We start from the raw sequence: 20058 nt of genomic DNA, 5'->3' as shown, positions 1-20058 counted from the left end.
CCATTTATGAATGTGTTATTCAATGTGTTTCTATGGGCTACAAAAGTAAAGGCAAAATTATATATTTTGATACCTAAAGGGGTCCTAAAAATCTAAATCAAATAGCTAGATGATCCATGGTATGACCATCTTAAAATAATTCCATATGTTACGTTACAGCGTTATTCTAAAATTGATTAATTTAAAAAATGTCCTCATCAATCTACACATACTATCCCATAATGACAAAGCAGAAACAGGTTTTTAGAAATGTGTGCATATGTATTACAAATAAAAAACAGAAATACCTAAAACTCTTCCTATAGCTGGCCGCCTGGCCAAACTGAGCAATAGGGGGAGAAGGGCCTTGGTCGGGGAGGTGATCAAGAACCCGATGGTCACTCTGACAGAGCTCCAGAGTTCCTCTGTGGAGATGGGAGAGTCTTCCAGAAGGACAACCATCTCTGCAGCACTCCACCAATCAGGCCTTTATGGTAGAGTGGCCAGACGGAAGCCACTCCTCAGTAAAAGGCACATGACAGCCTGTTTGGAGTTTGCCAAAAGGCACCTAAAGGACTCTCAGACCATGAGAAACAAGATTCTCTGGTCTGATGAAACCAAGATTGAACTCTTTGGCCTTAATGCCAAGCATCACGTCTGGAGGAAACCTGGTACCATCCCTACGGTGAAGCATGGTGGTGGCAGCATCATGCTGTGGGGATGTTTTTCAGTGGCAGGGACTGGGAGACTAGTCAGGATCGAGGGAAAGATTAATGGAGAAAAGTACAGAGAGATCTTTGAATGAAAACCTGCTCCAGAGCGCTCAGGACCTCAGACTGGGGTGAAGGTGACATTCTCCCAATCCTCTTCTGGATCATCCAAATGCACTCTAGCAAACTTCAGACGGGCCTGGACATGTACTGGCTTAAGCAGGGGGACACGTCTGGCACTGCAGGATTTGAGTCCCTGGCGGCGTAGTGTGTTACTGATGGTAGGCTTTGTTACTTTGGTCCCAGCTCTCTGCAGGTCATTCACTAGGTCCCCCTGTGTGGTTCTGGGATTTTTGCTCACCGTTCTTGTGATCATTTTGACCCCACGGGGTGAGATATTGCGTGGAGCCCCAGATCGAGGGAGATTATCAGTGGTCTTGTATGTCTTCTATTTCCTAATAATTGCTCCCACAGTTGATTTCTTCAAACCAAGCTGCTTACCTATTGCAGATTCAGTCTTCCCAGCCTGGTGCAGGTCTACAATTTTGTTTCTGGTGTCCTTTGACAGCTCTTTGGTCTTGGCCATAGTGGAGTTTGGAGTGTGACTGTTTGAGGTTGTGGACTGGTGTCTTTTATACTGATAACAAGTTCAAACAGGTGCCATTAATACAGGTAACGAGTGGAGGACAGAGGAGCCTCTTAAAGAAGAAGTTACAGGTCTGTGAGAGCCAGAAATCTTGCTTGTTTGTAGGTGACCAAATACTTATTTTCCACCATAATTTGCAAATAAATTCATAAAAAATCCTACAATGTGATTTTCTGGAAAAAAAATTCTCAATTTGTCTGTCATAGTTGACGTGTACCTATGATGAAAATTACAGGCCTCTCTCATCTTTTTAAGTGGGAGAACTTGCACAATTGGTGGCTGACTAAATACTTTTTTCCCCCACTGTAAATGTGATATCCTTTCATTTGCAAAAAATGTATAAAAACCTGTTTTTGCTTTGTCATTATGGGGTATTGTGTGTATATCCATTTTCGAATAAGGCTGTAATGTTACAAAATGTGGAAAAAGTCAAGGGGTCTGAATACTTTCCAAATGCACTGTATAAAAATCAATCTGGTAAGAACACATTTTTATATACCAGCGCTGTTGAGTGGAAGAAACTACCATAGCAACTCAAAGTCATACCAACCATTACAACTTTTTTAAAGAATGTCAAGAGCTGGCTAATGTGTGAACAGTAGAACCATTTTTTGTCTGGTCAACGTTAGCTAGAGTGATCAGTGGTACTGTTGTTCCAGACAACCTATCCTCACCAATGTTGTTGTAATACTATGTTTGAACACTAGATGGTACACTTGAATATTTCTCCTCCACGAAAGTGTTACAATGTTCAATATTATTGTCCTCGCAGGTCTTGCTGAGCAGCATAGCCTTGAATCCAGAAACCAAGTTATTGGTAAGTTTATACATAAACATTCCAGGGTTTTAGTAGGGTCCCTCATATATTAGACATACAGTACCAGTCAAACGTTTGGACGTTTGGTGTTTTTCTTTATTTTTACAATTTTTCTACATTGTAGAATAATAGTGAAGACATCAACAGTATGATATAACACCTATGGAATCATGTAGTAACCAAAAAAGTTAAACAAATCAAAATAGATTTTATATTTGAGCTTCTTCAAATAGCCACCCTTTGCCTTGATGACATGTAGCTCAGTTGGTAGAGCATGGCATTTGCAACGCCAGGGTTGTGGGTTCGATTCCAGTATAAAAAATAAAAATGTATGCACTCACTAACTGTAATTCGCTAAATGACTAAAAACGTAAATGTAAAATGACAGCTTTGCACACTCTTGGCATTCTCTCAACCAGCTTCATGAGGTAGTCACCTGGAATGCATTTCAATTAACGGGTGTGCCTTCTTAAAAGTTAATTTGTGGAATGTCTTTCCTTCTTAATGCATTTGAGCAAATCAGTTGTGTTGTGACAAGGTAGGGGTGGTATACAGAAGATAGCCCTATTTGGTGAAAGACCAAGTCCTTATTATGGCAAGAACAGCTCAAATAAGCAAAGAGAAACGACAGTCCATCATTACTTTAAGACATGAAGGTCAGTCAATACGGAACATTTCAAGAACTTTGAAAGTTCCTTCAAGTGCAGTCGCAAAAACCATCAAGCGCTGTGATGAAACTGGCTCTCATGAGGACCGCCACAGGAATGGAAGCCCAGAGTTACCTCTGCTGCAGAGGATACGTTCATTAGAGTTACCGGACTCAGAAATTGCAGCCCAAATAAATGCTTCACAGAGTTCAAGTAGCAGACACATCTCAACATCAACTGTTCAGAGGAGACTGTGTGAAATCAGGCCTTCATGGTCGAATTGCTGCAAAGAAACCACTACTAAAGGACACCAATAAGAAGAAGAGACCTGCTTGGGCCAAGAAACACGAGCAAAGGACATTAGAACGGTGGAAATGTGTCCTTTCGTCTGGAGTCCAAATTTGAGATTTTTGGTTCCAACCGCTGTGTCTTTGTGAGAAGCGGTGTGGGGGAACGGATGATCTCCGCATGTGTATTTCCCACCGTAAAGCATGGACGAGGAGGTATTATGGTGTGGTGGTGCTTTGCTGGTGACACTGTCTGTGATTTATTTAGAATTCAAGGCACACTTAATTAACCAGCACGGCTACCACAGCATTCTACAGCGATACGCCATCCCATCTGGTTTGGGCTTAGTGGGACTATCATTTGTTTTTCAACAGGACAATGACCCAACACACCTCCAGGCTGTGTAAGGGCTATTTTACAAAGAAGGAGAGTGATGAGTGCTGCATCAGATGACCTGGCCTCCACAATCCCCCGACCTCAACCCAATTGAGATGGTTTGGGATGAGTCGGACCGCAGAGTGAAGGAAAAGCAGCCAACAAGTGCTCAGCATATATGGTAACTCCTTCAAGACTGTTGGAAAAGCATACCTCATGAAGCTGGTTGAGAGAATGCCAACAGTGTGCAAAGATGTCATCAAGGCAAAGGGTGGATATTTGAAGAATATAAAATATAAAATCTATTTTGATTTGTTAAACACTTTTTTGGTTACTACAGTTGAAGTCGGAAGTTTACATACACCTTAGCCAAATACATTTAAACTTGTTTTTTAACAATTCCTGACATTTAGTCCTAGTAAATATTCCCTGTCTTAGGTCAGTTAGGATCACCCCTTTATTTTAAGAATGTGAACTGTCAGAATAATAGTAGAGAGAATTATTTATTTCAGCTTTTATTTCTTTCATCACAATCCCAGTGGGTCAGAAGTTTACATAAACTCAATTAGTATTTGGTAGCATTGCCTTTAAATTGTTTAACTTGGGTCAAACGTTTCGGGTAGCCTTCCACAAGCTTCCCACAAGAAGTTGGGTGAATTTTGGCCCATTCCTCCTGACAGAGCTGGTGTAACGGAGTCAGGTTTGTAGGCCTCCTTGCTCGCACACGCTTTTTCAGTTCTGCCCACACATTTTCTATAGGAATGAGGTCAGGGCTTTGTGATGGCCACTCCAATAACTTGACTTTGTTGTCCTTAAGCCATTTTGCCACAACTTTGGAAGTATGCTTGGGGTCATTGTCCATTTGGAAGACCCATTTGCGACCAAGCATTAACTTCCTGACTGATGTCTTGAGATGTTGCTTCAATATATCCACATAATTTTCCTTCCTCATGGTGCCATTTATTTTGTGAAGTGCACCAGTCCCTCCTGCAGCAAAGCACCCCCACAGCATGATGCTGCCACCCCTGTGCTTCACGGTTGGGATGGTGTTCTTCACCTTGCAAGCGTCCCCCTTTTTCCTCCAAACATAACGATGGTCATTATGGCCAAACAGTTATATTTTTGTTTCATCAGACCAGAGGACATTTCTCCAAAAGGTACGATCTTTGTCCCCATGTGCAGTTGCAAACCGTAGTCTGGCTTTTTCATGGCGGTTTGGAGCAGTGGCTTCTTCCTTGCTGAGCGGCCTTTCAGGTTATGTCGATATAGGACTCGTTTTACTGTGGATATAGATACTTTTGTACCTGTTTCCTCCAGCATCTTCCCAAGGTCCTTTGCTGTTGTTCTGGGATTGATTTGCACTTTATGCACCAAAGTACGTTCATCTCTAGGAGACAGAACGCGTCTCCTTCCTGAGCGATATGACGGCTGCGTGGTCCCATGGTGTTTATACTTGCGTACTATTGTTTGTATAGATGAACGTGGTACCTTCAGGCATTTGGAATTTGCTCCCAAGGATGAACCTGACTTGTGGAGGTCTACAATTTTTTTTTCTGAGGTCTTGGCTTATTTTTTTATTTTTTTCCCATGATGTCAAGCAAAGAGGCACTGAGTTTGAAGGGAGGCCTTGAAATACATCCACAGGTACACCTCCAATTGACTCAAATTATGTCAATTAGCCTATCAGAAGCTTTTAAAGCAAAGACATCGTTTTCTGGAATTTTCCAAGCTGTTTAAAGGCACAGTCAACTTAGTGTATGTAAACGTCTGACCCACTGGAATTGTGATACAGTGAATTATAAGTGAAATAATCTGTCTGTAAACAATTGTTGGAAAAATTACTTGTGTCATGCAAAAAGTAGATGTCCTAACTGACTTGCCAAAACTATAGTTTGTTAACAAGACATTTGTGGAGTGGTTGAAAAACGAGTTTTAATGACTCCAATCTAAGTGTATGTAAACTTCCGACTTCAACTGTACATGATTCCATATGTGTTATTCCATAGTTTTGATGTCTTCACTATTAATTCTACAATGTAGAAAATAGTACAAATAAAGAAAAACCCTGGAATGACTAGGTGTCCAAACTTTTGACTGGTACTGTATATATTTTTTTTTTTCACTGACAATTTAAATCAATCCAAACTGTGCAGCGGACATTTGATGAATGGTAAGAGACATTTGTTACAAAAAAACAAAAAGTGTAATGCCATTAAGAGATTGTCAAGCCAAGCCTTTGATACTGGGTAAGCCTACAAGGGAGGGAGGGAGGGATTTTCTGTTTGTCCAGATTGACAGTATTTATTGTGGTGTTGAAAATGCAAACCATGATATTGAAGAGCCCGAAGTCAGCATGCTTTGTTTATTGGTTGTATGGTGCATTGGCACAGAAACCTGTTGGTAAAATCTGTTTTGCATACATTTTATATAAATTAGAAATATGGCATCAAAATGTCAAAAATCTGATTTCCCCCTAGCTGATCATTGTCTGCAGCCGGCTCTGATCGTAGTGTAATGAAACAGGCAGGGAGCGGTGAGCGGGTCTGTGGTGGTCGGCGAACCCTCAACCTTCTGGCCTGTAACCCTTTGGGGAGGGGGGTGCATTTTCTTTAATGACACCTTGAGTTGGACCAGCCCAGCCCAAATTTCAACCTGTTCCTTAGAAAGACATTAGGTGACTTGATGATAGGTATCAGCATCTTCTTTAGGCTTAATTTTGGCCTGAATCACTCGCCATTGTGATTGATAGTGTTCCAAAGTATACACCTCCACCACTGGCACATGACCTCTGTGCGTCTGAAAATCCATGTGAAATTCGTTCAAACAGCAGATGTGTTTTGACATGCTCAGACGAACGATTGACAGCAGAGTTATATAAATCCTCTTAAGCTGACAATCCCCAAAATCAGGGACTAGAATTACTTTTAAAAATATGTATATGTTTACATGACTTATTTTATTGATTTCCCACCGTTTTATAAGTCAGAAGACAGCCATCCAGACCATGTAAACGTCCTCCGCGACCGGGAGACTCATGGGCGGCGCACAATTGGCCCAGCGTTGTCCAGGGTAGGGGAGGGAATGGCCGGCAGGGATGTAGCTCAGTTGATAGAGCATGGCGTTTGCAACGCCAGGGTTGTGGGTTCGATTCCCACGGGGGGCCAGTATAAAAAAATATGTATTCACTAACTGCAAGTCGCTCTGGATAAGAGCGTCTGCTAAATGACGTAAATGTAAATGTATAAACGTGCATTTACCTCCCTCTGGTGGTCAGCTGCATCATTACATCCCTTTATATCACTTCACTGCAACATTAGGTCAAAGGGGCGGTCCTTAGAAAAACATTTATCCAACTCGACGTCAGCATGCTTTGTTGTGTGGTGCATTGGCACAGAAACCTGTTGGTGGAAAATTAGTTGCATATATTTTATATAATTATAAATATGGCATCAAAATATTGAAAATCTGATTTCCCCCTAGCTGATCATTGTCTGCAGCCGGCTCTGATCGTAGTGTAGGCCTTGTGAAACAGGCAGGGAGATTGAGTGCATCAGTGGTGGTCGGCGAACCCTCAACCTTCTGACTCGTAGCCCTGCGTGGCATCGACTGTGCCACAAAAGCATGCTGAAGTGTCAAAGTTGATATCCACATTCATAAACACAGGGTCGCAGCTGTTATTTGTGGTCATAAACATTTTTTAGAATAAATTCTATGAGTGGGGAGGTTTTGGAGAAAAAAAATTTAAAGGACACCTTGAGTTGGACTAGACCACCAGTAAATTTCAAACTGTGCCTAAAGGAATTTTGTTTGACTTCTGTTTAAGAACTCACTGGTTGAAATGACTTTCATGGAATAGAACGAGCTGGCTGAGTCCTCCGACAGAATGAATCAAATGCTGAATAATTACAATATAAATACTGTTCATTAACACACCAGAACACTGAGGCAAGGCCTGATCTTTCACAGTGTATCTCCATGTTTTATTAAAACCATTAAGACAAAATTACACACAACTAGGCACAAATGTACAATTGAAAGAAAAGTTCCACACAACACCTTATCTACTTTCTAATTCCCTTTGGTCCACTTACACATGGTGCTGTACATCTTTACTAAAGGTGAAGTGACTGTAAATGGTATGAGTCAGAGTTTATTTTGATACAATGTTGACTTTGACCAGCAGCACTTTGCACTACTGGAGTTTCCCTCTACAAGCATGGCGTCCTGAGCTCTGATGAGAGAAGTAACTCTTACCTCACAGTTGGTTAACACTAATGATACCCCTAACATTTTATTTTCTTAATGCACATCACATTTAAGACTTTTTCGCGTTTCTTGTACACACTTCCAAGATCATTAGCTAACACCAGCAACAAACACATTTAACAAACTCCGACATTGATTTGTTGAGCAGAGCTAACGATAAGCATGTTTAACAATCACAGAGTGAATGAGGATAAGAGTATATTAGAAAACCTGGTCAAACAAGTCATAAACCTCTTCAGCTTATACCAAGGGATGCATGACTCAGCGATGACTCACTTTCAAGTATTTATCACAGCTTTGTGGGAGATTAACATGTGACTTTCATTGTGTTCTTTGATTACGTCACAGTGGATTCTCACATTAATTGAAAACTTGTGATTATCTGGTAACCTGCTTCTATTTTTTATGAAAATGCTTCATAAAGTACAAAACATTGCAACTGATTGCCAAAACAACCAATATAGCTTTTGGAAAAACAATGTGACGTTAAATAGAAAATGCAATTGATTGCAATACGTCATGATTCCAATATACAACACTACTTCAGATGCAGGTGCCCATTGCTTAGAACAAGGAGAGAGGAAGGTCAAAAAGTCAGTGGCGATGTCACATTCTGTTGATTGTGTGACGCAGTCTCTTCCTCAAAGAACCAAAATCAGGGGACGTGAAGAGAGAGAGAGTGGGTACCACTGGCAAGTATAAACTGGCCATGAAAGGAACGTAAGAAATAGGAAGGAGGAAAGACTTAGCAGATGTACAGAGTTGTTAAGCCCTCTTCCTCATTGTACAAAAAGGATGTTGAGATCTTCTCCATGTTTTTATACCATAGTAACTTGATCCTGAAAAACAACAAACAAAACAAAAGCATAATACATCAGTCATTAAGGGACTAAAACAGAGACTTCATGGGTACTCAGACAGAGAAGGAACTGAATTCATGGCAGACTGTGTAGCTGCTTTGGAAGTTTACATTTACATTTTAGTCATTTAGCAGACGCTCTTATCCAGTCGACTTACAGGAGCAATTAGGGTTAAGTGCCTTGCTTAAGGGCACAGACAGATTTTTCACCTAGTCGGCTCGGGGATTAGAACCAGCGACCTTTCGGTTACTGGCACAACGCTCTTACCCACTAAGTTACCTGCCGCCCTGATCGACAGGTATAACATGATGCCCTGATGTTAGGTATGATACAGGTTTACTGAGTCGCCACAGCCTTAATCTACACACAATACCGCATAATGACAAAGCGAAAACAGGTTTTGAAATTTTAGCAAATGTTTTAAAAAAAAGAAGAAAAAAAACGGAAATACCTTAGTTACATAAGTATTCAGACCCTTTGCTATGACACTCAAAATTGAGCTCAGGTGCATCCTGTTTCCATTGCTCATCCTTTATTTTTTTTTATTTTTTTATTTTTTATTTTTTTCACCTTTATTTAACCAGGTAAGCCAGTTGAGAACAGGTTCTCATTTACAACTGCGACCTGGCCAAGATAAAGCAAAGTAGTGCAATAAAAACAACACAGAGTTACATATGGGGTAAAAAAAACATAAAGTCAGAAATACAACAGAAAATATATATACAGTGTGTGCAAATGTAGCAAGTTATGGAGGTAAGGCAATAAATAGGCTATAGTGCAGAATAATTACAATAGTATTAACACTGGAATGCTAGATGTGCAAGAGATGATGTGCAAATAGAGATACTGGGGTGCAAAAGAGCAAAATAAATAACAATATAGGGATGAGGTAGTTGGGTGGGCTAATTTCAGATGGGCTGTGTACAGGTGCAGTGATCGGTAAGGTGCTCTGACAACTGATGCTTAAAGTTATTGAGGGTGATAAGAGTCTCCAGCTTCAGAGATTTTTGCAATTCGTTCCAGTCATTGGCAGCAGAGAACTGGGATGTTTCTACAACTTGGAGTCCACCTGTGGTAAATGAAATTGATTGGACATGATTTGGAAAGGCACACACGTCTATAAGGTCCCACAGTTGACAGTGCATGTCAGAGCAAAAACCAAGCCATTAGGTCGAAGGAATTGTCCGTAGAGCTCCGAGACAGGATTATTTCAAGGCACAGATCTGGGGAAGGGTACCAAAAATGTTTGAAGCATTGAAGGTCCCCAAGAACACAGTGGCCTCGATCGTTCTTAAATGGAAGAAGTTTGGAACCACCAAGACTCTTCCCAGAGCTGGCCGCCCGGCCAAACTGAGCAATCGGTGGAGAAGGGCCTTGGCTAGGGAGGTGACCAAGAACCCGATGATCACTGACAGAGCTGGAGAGTTCCTCTGTGGAGATCGGAGAACATTCCAGAAAGACAACCATCTCTGCAGCACTCCACCAATCAAGCATTTATGGTAGTGGCCAGACGGAAGCCACTCCTCAGTAAAAGGCACATGACAGCCTGCTTGGAGTTTGCCAAAAGGCACCTAAAGGACTCTCAGGCCATGAGAAAGAAGATTCTCTGGTCTGATGAAACCAAGATTGAACTCTTTGGCCTGAATGCCAAGCGTCACGTCTGGAGGAAACCTGGCACCATCCCAACGGTGAAGCATGGTGGAGGGAGCATCATGCTGTGGGGATGTTTTTCAGCAGCAGGGACTGGGAGACCAGTTAGGATCGAGGGAAAGATGAACAGAGCAAAGTACAGAGAGATCCTTGATGAAAACCTGCTCCACTCAGGACCTCAGACTGGGGTGAAGGTTCACTGAAAACAGCTGTGCAGCGACGCTCCCCATCCAGCCTGACAGAGCTTGAGAGGATCTGCAGTGAAGAATGGGAGAAACTCCCCAAATACAGGTGTGCCAAGCTTGTAGTGTCATACCCAAGAAGACTCGAGGCTGTAATTGCTGCCAAAGGTGCTTCCCCAAATTCCTGAATAAAGGGTCTGAATACTTGTAAATGTGATATTTCCATTTGTTTTTTTAAATAAATAAAAATCCTCACATTATTATTTTTTAAAACTGTTTTTGCTGTCATTATTGGGTATTGTGTTTTTTTCCCTGATCAATCTACAATGTAATCCATTTTAGAATAAGGCTGTAACGTAAAAATGTGGAAAAGTCAAGGGGTCTGAATACTTTCCTAATACACTGTATCATCGGAGATAGTACTGCCACTGCTACTAGCACTACTAATACAATCACCACTGAGTACAGGAGAAAAACCTCCCCTTTTCAGGACCCTGTCTTTCAAAGATAATTCGTAAATATTCCAAATAACTTCACTAGATCTTCATTGTAAAGGGTTGAAACACTGTTTCCCATGCTTGTTCAATGAACCATAAACAATTAATGAACATGCACCTGTGGAACGGTCGTTAAGACACTAACAGCTTACAGACGGTAGGCAATTAAGGTCACAGTTATGAAAACTTAGGACACTAAAGAGGCCTTTCTACTGACTCTGAAAAACACCAAAAGAAAGGATGCCCAGGGTCCCTGCTCATCTGCGTGAACGTGCCTTAGGCATGCTGCAAGGAGGCATGAGGACTGCAGATTTATTTTTTATTTCACCTTTATTTAACCAGGTAAGCCAGTTGAGAACAAGTTCTCATTTACAACTGCGACCTGGCCAAGATAAAGCAAAGCAGTGCGATAAAAACAACAACAGAGTTACATATGGGGTAAGACAAAACAAAGTCAAAAATACAACAGAAAAAATATATATACAGTGTGTGCAAATGTAGCAAGTTATGGAGGTAAGGCAATAAATAGGCTATAGTGCAAAATAATTACAATTAGTATTAACACTGGAATGATAGATGTGCAAGAGATGATGTGCAAATAGAGATACTGGTGTACAAATGAGCAAAATAAATAACAATATAGGGATGAGGTAGTTGGGCGGGCTAATTTCAGATGGGCTGTGTACAGGTGCAGTGATCGGTAAGGTGCTCTGACAACTGATGCTTAAAGTTAGTGAGGGAGATAAGAGTCTCCAGCTTCAGAGATTTTTGCAATTAAATTGCAATGTCCGTACTGTGAGATGCCTAAGACAGCGCTACAGGGAGATAGGACTGACAGCTGATCGTCCTCGCAGTGGCAGACCACGTGTAACAACACCTGCACAGGATCGGTACATCCGAACATCACACCTGCGGGACAAGTACAGGATGGCAACAATAACTGCCCGAGTTACACCAGGAACGCACAATCCCTCCATCAGCGCTCAGACTGTCTGCAATCGGCTGAGAGAGGCTGGACTGAAGGCTTGTAGGCCTGTTGTAAGGCAGGTCCTCACCAGACATCACTGGCAACAACGTCGCCTATGGGCACAAACCCACCGTCGCTGGACCAGACAGGACTGGCATAAAGTGCTCTTCACTGACGAGTCGCGGTTTTGTCTCACCTGGGGTGATGGTCGGATTCGCGTTTATCATCGAAGGAATGAGCGTTACACCGAGGCCTGTACTCTAGAGCGGGATCGATTTGGAGGTGGAGGGTCCGTCATGGTCTGGGGCGGTGTGTCACAGCATCATCGGAGGCATCATTGCAGGCAATCTCAACGCTATGCGTTACAGGGAAGACATCTTCCCTCATGTGGTACCCTTCCTGCAGGCTCATCCTGACATGACCCTCCAGCATGACAATGCCACCAGTCATACTGCTCGTTCTGTGCGTGATTTCCTGCAAAACAGGAATGTCAGTGTTCTGCCATGGCCAGCAAAGAGCCCGGATCTCAATCCCATTGAGCACGTCTGGGACCTGTTGGATCGGAGGGTGAGGGCTAGGGCCAGGGCCATTCCCCCCAGAAATGTCCGGGAACTTGCAGGTGCCTTGGTGGAAGAGTGGGGTAACATCTCACAGCAAGAACTGGCAAATCTGGTACAGTCCATGAGGAGGAGATGCTCTGCAGTACTTAATGCAGCTGGTGGCCACACCAGATACTGACTGTTACTTTTGATTTTTTCATCCCCTTTGTTCAAGGACACATTATTCAATTTCTGTTAGTCACATGTCTGTGGAACTTGTTCAGTTTATGTCTCAGTTGTTGAATCTTGTTAAGTTCATACAAATATTTACACATGTTAAGTTTGCTGAAAATAAACGCAGTTGACAGTGAGAGGACATTTCTTTTTTTTGCTGAGTTTATATTGTGGGGGGGGGGGGGGGGGGGGGGGGGGGTAAGAACCACCATCAATACCACTGGTAGCAGTAGTAGTACTGTTATTACTATAACGTTAGAGCAGTAATTATTATTATTATTATTATTCAAGACAAAGTAAACACACAAGCTTGTCTTGACGACAGCTTAAACAACAATGATACACAACTGGAAGCTAAATTAACAGCAGATTACTTTTCTCCATGCAAATAGCTGCTCACTGCCGTGTTATGACTAAGCATTTCCTAAGCCATCTGCAGTGCGGCATTCCCCCACAGTCAGGCAGGCAGGTTCAAACGCTTCCTCCCTTCCTTGAAGTAATCATAGCTGGATTAAACTGGTGAGGAGGTACTGTATCTTTGAGCTGGCCGATATGGACAAAAATCCATATCACAATAAATTGACTACATTATCAAGATAACGATAAATTGAACAATATGTTTATAGCATTAATGTGCACCAGTTACTTTTTTATAATGCCCTTTAAACTACTACTACAGTACTTTGTCCTGTTAGCAATAGCCCATATGAACAGAATTACTCATTTCAAACTACACATTCCTCTAGTAAATGCTACTTATCATTTCTATCAATATCAGTACAATGTCCTCGATAAGTGTATGTAGGTTTGGTTGGTTTCGATAACTTCCGTTTCATCATCCCAGCTCTAAGATATCTACATTAAGTTGTCATTCGATATGGTGGAGAGAACAGCGCATTTGATTAGTATCTGTTTCAGTCCATTTCCTCTTTGTAAATGCCAGTAAGGCCCAGGCAGCATTGGAATAACCCCACTCCTGTCATAAAATACATGCCTGAACATGTCCTAAGGGTTTACATACATCATGGGTATTTATTTGGTACTCACCCATCCTCCCTGCTGGGTGATCCAGCCTGCCAGCCTGGTGTTAATGAAGGCAGCCATACAAGACTGGATGGTGGCTCTAAGATCGGGACAGGTCTTCTTTACGTACAGACCCAGGGCCATGGAGGCCCTCAGCAGCTGCATCTCAGGGGCCACCTCTGCACTCTGGGCCGCACACAGGCTGTCCACGCTACGCGCAAACTCCTCCACCGCCTAGGGAGAGAGAGAGGGAGAGGACAGGCTGTTACCCTCGAACTCCAGGGCGTCATCGTTGTCACAATGACAATGATTCTGTAAACACACATGTACAGTGGGGGAAAAAAGTATTTAGTCAGCCACCAATTGTGCAAGTTCTCCCACTTAAAAATATGAGAGAGGCCTGTAATTTTCATCATAGGTACACGTCAACTATGACAGACAAAATGAGGAAAGAAAATCCAGAAAATCACATTGTAGGATTTTTTATGAATTTATTTGCAAATTATGGTGGAAAATAAGTATTTGGTCAATAACAAAAGTTTCTCAATACTTTGTTATATACCCTTTGTTGGAAATGACACAGGTCAAACGTTTTCTGTAAGTCTTCACAAGGTTTTCACACACTGTTGCTGGTATTTTGGCCCATTCCTCCATGCAGATCTCCTCTAGAGCAGTGATGTTTTGGGGCTGTCGCTGGGCAACACAGACTTTCAACTCCCTCCAAAGATTTTCTATGGGGTTGAGATCTGGAGACTGGCTAGGCCACTCCAGGACCTTGAAATGCTTCTTACGAAGCCACTCCTTCGTTGCCCGGGCGGTGTGTTTGGGATCATTGTCATGCTGAAAGACCCAGCCACGTTTCATCTTCAATGCCCTTGCTGATGGAAGGAGGTTTTCACTCAAAATCTCACGATACATGGCCCCATTCATTCTTTCCTTTACACGGATCAGTCGTCCTGGTCCCTTTGCAGAAAAACAGCCCCAAAGCATGATGTTTCCACCCCCATGCTTCACAGTAGGTATGGTGTTCTTTGGATGCAACTCAGCATTCTTTGTCCTCCAAACACGACGAGTTGAGTTTTTACCAAAAAGTTCTATTTTGGTTTCATCTGACCATATGACATTCTCCCAATCCTCTTCTGGATCATCCAAATGCACTCTAGCAAACTTCAGACGGGCCTGGACATGTACTGGCTTAAGCAGGGGGACACGTCTGGCACTGCAGGATTTGAGTCCCTGGCGGCGTAGTGTGTTACTGATGGTAGGCTTTGTTACTTTGGTCCCAGCTCTCTGCAGGTCATTCACTAGGTCCCCCCGTGTGGTTCTGGGATTTTTGCTCACTGTTCTTGTGATCATTTTGACTCCACGGGGTGAGATCTTGCGTGGAGCCCCAGATCGAGGCAAATGATCAGTGGTCTTGTATGTCTTCCATTTCCTAATAATTGCTCCCACAGTTGATTTCTTCAAACCAAGCTGCTTACCTATTGCAGATTCAGTCTTCCCAGCCTGGTACAGGTCTACAATTTTGTTTCTGGTGTCCTTTGACAGCTCTTTGGTATTGGCCATAGTGGAGTTTGGAGTGTGACTGTTTGAGGTTGTGGACAGGTGTCTTTTATACTGATAACAAGTTCAAACAGGTGCCATTAATACAGGTAACGAGTGGAGGACAGAGGAGCCTCTTAAAGAATAAGTTACAGGTCTGTGAGAGCCAGAAATCTTGCTTGTTTGTAGGTGACCAAATACTTATTTTCCACCATAATTTGCAAATAAATTCATTAAAAATCCTACAATGTGATTTTCTGGATTTTTTTTCTTCTCAATTTGTCTGTCATCGTTGACGAGTTCCTATGATGAAAATTACAGGCCTCTCTCATCTTTTTAAGTGGTAGAACTTGCACAATTGGTGGCTGACTAAATACTTTTTTCCCCCACTGTATCTCAAGTTGGGATTCTGCCCTATATCAGCCCCAGAGCTACAAGCATTCTGAGAAAGTATTACACCATATCCTACTCTAACTGGCCCTTTTATTGAGTCAAACATGTTGCCTCGTGTTTGTGGTGTTTATTTTTATATACACCCTTTCCAAAGAACCTAACCAGACACCCCACAACTTAAGTTCTGAGTCTTTCTCTGGAACTGAAACAACCAAATTAGACACCAATGCACTGTAAATGTATGATTCTGCACTGACTTTACACAATTTCAAGACTACTACCAAAGAATTTAAAGTAGCCTACTGTTACTAAATGTGAAAGTCTCAAATGTTGGGCAAACTGGAGAAGTTCCTTTTATGTATAGTGAACAAAAATAAACGCAACATGTAAAGTGTTGGTGCCATGTTTCATTATCTGAAATAAAAGATCCCAGAAATGTTCCATACACACAAAAAGCTTATTTCTCTCAAATGTTGAGCAAAAATGTGTTTACATCCCTGTTAGTGAGCATTTCTCCTTTGCCAAGATAATCCATCCACCTGACAGGTGTGGCATATCAAGAAGCTGATTAAACAGCATGATCATTACACTGGTGCACCTTGTGCTGGGGACAATAAAAGGACACTAAACACCTACAGTTTTGTCACAACACAATGCCACAGTTGAGGAAATTTGCAATTGGCATGCTGACATTTACATTTTACATTTTAGTCATTTAGCAGACGCTCTTATCCAGAGCGACTTACAGTTAGCACATACATTATTTTTATCGAACCCACAACCCTGGCGTTGCAAACGCCATGCTCTACCAACTGAGCTACATCCCCTGCCGGCCATTCCCTCCCCTACCCTGGACGACGCTGGGCCAATTGTGCGCCGCCCCATGGGTCTCCCGGTCGCGGCCGGCTACGACAGAGCCTGGATTCGAACCAGGATCTCTAGTGCGATGCAGTGGGATTTTTTTTCCCTGACTGCAGGAATGTCCACCAGAGCTGTTGCCAGATAATTGAATGTTAATGTCTCTAACATAAGCCACCTCCAACGTTGTTTTAGAGAATTTGGCAGTACATCCAACCGGCATCAACGGCAGACCATGTGTAACCGCGCCAGCCCAGGACCTCCACATCCGGCTTCTTCACCTGCGGGATCTTCTGAGACCAGCCACCCGGACAGCTGATGAAACTGTGGGTTTGCACAACTGAAGAATTTCTGCACAAACTGTCAGACACCGTCTCAGGGAAGCCCATCTACATGCTCGTCGTCCTCACCAGGGTGCTACAGTAGGTTGGACTTCTGCTATAGTCTGTGACTCGGTCGGGAGTGTACAGAGTCAAACGTAGGGCAGCTAGAGTTGGCCTTTCTTAGTTGCCATGCAGGACTTGTAAACACCTTGTAAACACCTGCATTATGGTCTGAGGAACAGACTACTTCGGGTAAACAGTCATTCTAAATGTAAACACTTCCTGGTTCAGAATGTGTGTCAAATTATACAACGGGTGGGTCTAATCCTGAATGCTGATGGGTTAAAACCGCATTCCAGTTATAACAACTCATTTGACTGCGCAATATGCTCTCTCATCAGCCCAGCCATGCACTTTATAAACTTGATCTCCACTGTATAAAAAAGCATTTTTACATTATCTCACATTTCTTTTAGACTAACATTTAGTTTTCAACAGCGGAGATTTGTATAAACCTTGCTGTCTGTCTCTCCGACATTTGAAATATTGTTTCAATTTTCAAATTCGATCTCAGTTGTCCCATAGTAATGAACGTGTCGGGAGGAGACAGGCAGGCAGCTTTCTCAGCCAGTCGAAATCATGAATCAGCTGGCATCATTTTTATTATACATACATATATATATATATACACATACATACATATACACACAAAGAAATGTCAATTGAAAAAAGGTAAAACGAAACGTAGTGCAGCTAGTGCAGTCTTGCCAGCTTCAGTTTGAAATGATTGTGTTAGCTGTGTTGTTGGCTAGCTCCTCTGAACAACAGTGTGCTGACGAGAGAGCAAATGTTCTATGCCAGGCGAAATCGCGCCTCATTAGGTCACGGATATATCCAAATAAATGTCACTAGAAAACAGCTTAAACAAATGCGGCTACTTTGCTGTTATTCTGGCTGCACTTCTTGACGTGACTGTAAAGTAGCAGTAGTTGGCTAGCTAGAAAGCAAGGGATAACGTTGCCAGCCAGTATGGAACACAGAACGTGTCCATAGATACAGAACAAAAAGACTGAACGACTGGGTCGCCTCTAACAACCGAAACGAACCCTAGATTTTATAAAAGTGATAATGCCCTCGAAGCCGGTGTTTCCAAACACTGGCTTCTCGGGCATTATCACTTACATAGAACAGTACGCTTACCTTGTTTGCAACTGCTTGTTGGAGTCTTCTGATATGAGGCTGGATATACTTCTCTTCAAAATCATCTCCAAGTTCCCTCAGTTTATCAGCTATTACAACTGGGTCAAACATGTCATCTGCAAAACACGTCAGGTTATCTGTATGTCATTCATTATCTGGGATCAGTTTACCATCCCCAAATCCTAACATTACTGTATGATTAGGGTAGAAAACAGTGGCAGCTACTCCATCCTAGTCTCTCCAGTCTTACTGACGAACTTCGGTTCTGGAAGGGATCCAACCCAATGGTGCATTGAAAAACAAATTCCGATTCAAAATAAGTTAACCCTAGCCTCCTGTTGAGTCGACTATGTTTCAAGTAAATCAACATAATATAGCCTGAAGAAATGACAGAGTTCTCATTGTGTACTTTAACAAAAGTATTACCATCTCCAGGTCCATCGGACTCAATGCATCCGCCCAAATCCCGAAAACCTAATGCGTGCTCCTCTTCAAAAAAACAAGAAATAATTTCAAGTGTCTGTTGTTCTATATCTCGAGGAGCCATAGTTAAATTCCTTCAACAGCTTTCGGTGAAGCAGAAGACAGAGAGTTTATGTCGACTGTTCCTCAATCACGAGTGGACCAGTAAATGCAGCACGCCTAGATTTTATCAACGGGAGGTAGGGTTGGGCTTGTTCGGCATTGCAGACGACTGCCAACTAACTGATCTACAAATCACCTCCATCATAAATAACTACTCATTATTTTTTGTAAATCAGTCAGTCATAATTTACCCATGATACATTACGGTTTTGTTCTGCTTATTCTTCTGGGGTTTTTATCTGGCGGTTGGCAACCAAATTTATGGTGCATTACCGCCACCAACTGGACTGGAGTGTGGACCAGAGACAGTGAAGGGCTAAATCCTATCCAATAATCTCGTCTCCCTAAGGAAACGAAATATATAATTAAATACTACATCCCTTGAAGATTTCCCCAGCAGGTCACTTAATCCTGTCTCTTCAACCCCATTACTCCTCAAATCTAAAACAATCGCTCCCATTTTCTCACATATTTCTGGCACTGAAATAGAACATGTTCCACTGTCTCCAGCTCCACCTGACAATAATCACACCTCCCAGTCGGATGTTTCCCCACCAATTTCAATTTCCCCAGTCTCCGCCTTGTGACAACACTTTCCTCCTTTCCTGGATCTTATTCAGGGGTCTTCCCTTACTCTCCCTGTTCCACAACTCTTGCCACTTATTAATCACTTGGCTTCTGCTTTACTGACAATTCTATCTCAACATTAGGATGTTTAAGAGCCTGCTTGGCAATAATATCCACTTCCTCATTCCCCTCTACTCCCACATGAGCTGGTACCCAGAGGAACATAACAAAGATCCCCATCTGTTTCACCCTATTCAAACACTGCAAAACCTCATAAAATACATCCTGTCTGCTCTGAGACACACATTAATTTAATCTCATCAGTGCTGCACAGGAGTCAGAGCAGATGACTACCCTGTTTGGCCACACCTCCTCCACCCACTCTGCAGCCAATAGTATGGCCAACAACTCCATTGTGTAAACAGATAAAACTCAGGAACACTAAAAGCTGCTCCTGTCTTCCTTGTTTTAGGGTCCTTAGATCCATCTGTGAATATATTCAAGAAAGCATAGTATTGTGTTCTTAAATGTTCACTTACAACTGAATCTACTCCTTCCTCAACATCTCTTACCCTCTCAAGCAACCCTAGATCTATCACTGTGTCACGATCGTTTAAAGATTTGTGGAACCACGGCGCAGCGTGATAAGCGTACATATTTATTAAAGTACACAACACGAACAAAACAACAAACAAACGATATGTGAAGTCCAAGGTAGACTAATAACATACCTATACGGAACAAGATCCCACACAGACTGGTGCCAAACAGGCTGCCTAAGTATGGTCCCCAATCAGAGACAACGAGCTACAGCTGCCTCTGATTGGGAACCACCCTGGCCAACATAGATCTAAACGATCTAGAACCTAAACATAGAAAAACTTAACATAGAAACTACATACCCTGGCTC

The 20058-nt window shown here is 42.3% G+C and overlaps 1 protein-coding gene across 1 annotated transcript; it reads right to left on the bottom strand.

The window, feature by feature from the left end:
• Positions 1-7415: 7415 nt before the first annotated feature.
• LOC311137896 (bcl-2-like protein 15) lies at positions 7416-18765 on the bottom strand. The gene is made up of 4 exons (XM_084172502.1): positions 18423-18765; positions 17997-18112; positions 13705-13914; positions 7416-8567 (listed from the first exon to the last, which is right to left on the bottom strand). Exons 1-4 carry the CDS (start codon positions 18541-18543, stop codon positions 8547-8549), a joined length of 468 nt encoding a protein of 155 aa, XP_084028628.1. The 5' UTR covers positions 18544-18765; the 3' UTR covers positions 7416-8546.
• Between the last annotated feature and the right edge of the window lie 1293 nt (positions 18766-20058).

The sequence above is a fragment of the Coregonus lavaretus genome (assembly GCF_964263955.1).
Source record: "Coregonus lavaretus genome assembly, chromosome: 12".
In the NCBI taxonomy this organism is placed as follows: domain Eukaryota; kingdom Metazoa; phylum Chordata; class Actinopteri; order Salmoniformes; family Salmonidae; genus Coregonus; species Coregonus lavaretus.
Note: the sequence above shows the minus strand (reverse complement) of the source record. Positions and strands in the feature narration are given on the sequence as shown.

Excerpts from the sequence above, each read along its gene's own strand:
- LOC311137896 (XM_084172502.1), bottom strand. The coding sequence starts at position 18,543 with ATGGCTCCTCGAGATATAGAACAACAGACACTTGAAATTATTTCTTGT. Across the intron at positions 13,915-17,996 it reads AACAAGCAGTTGCAAACAAG|GCGGTGGAGGAGTTTGCGCG; the intron begins GTAAGCGTACTG and ends CTCTCTCCCTAG. Across the intron at positions 8,568-13,704 it reads TCACCCAGCAGGGAGGATGG|GATCAAGTTACTATGGTATA; the intron begins GTGAGTACCAAA and ends GTTGTTTTTCAG.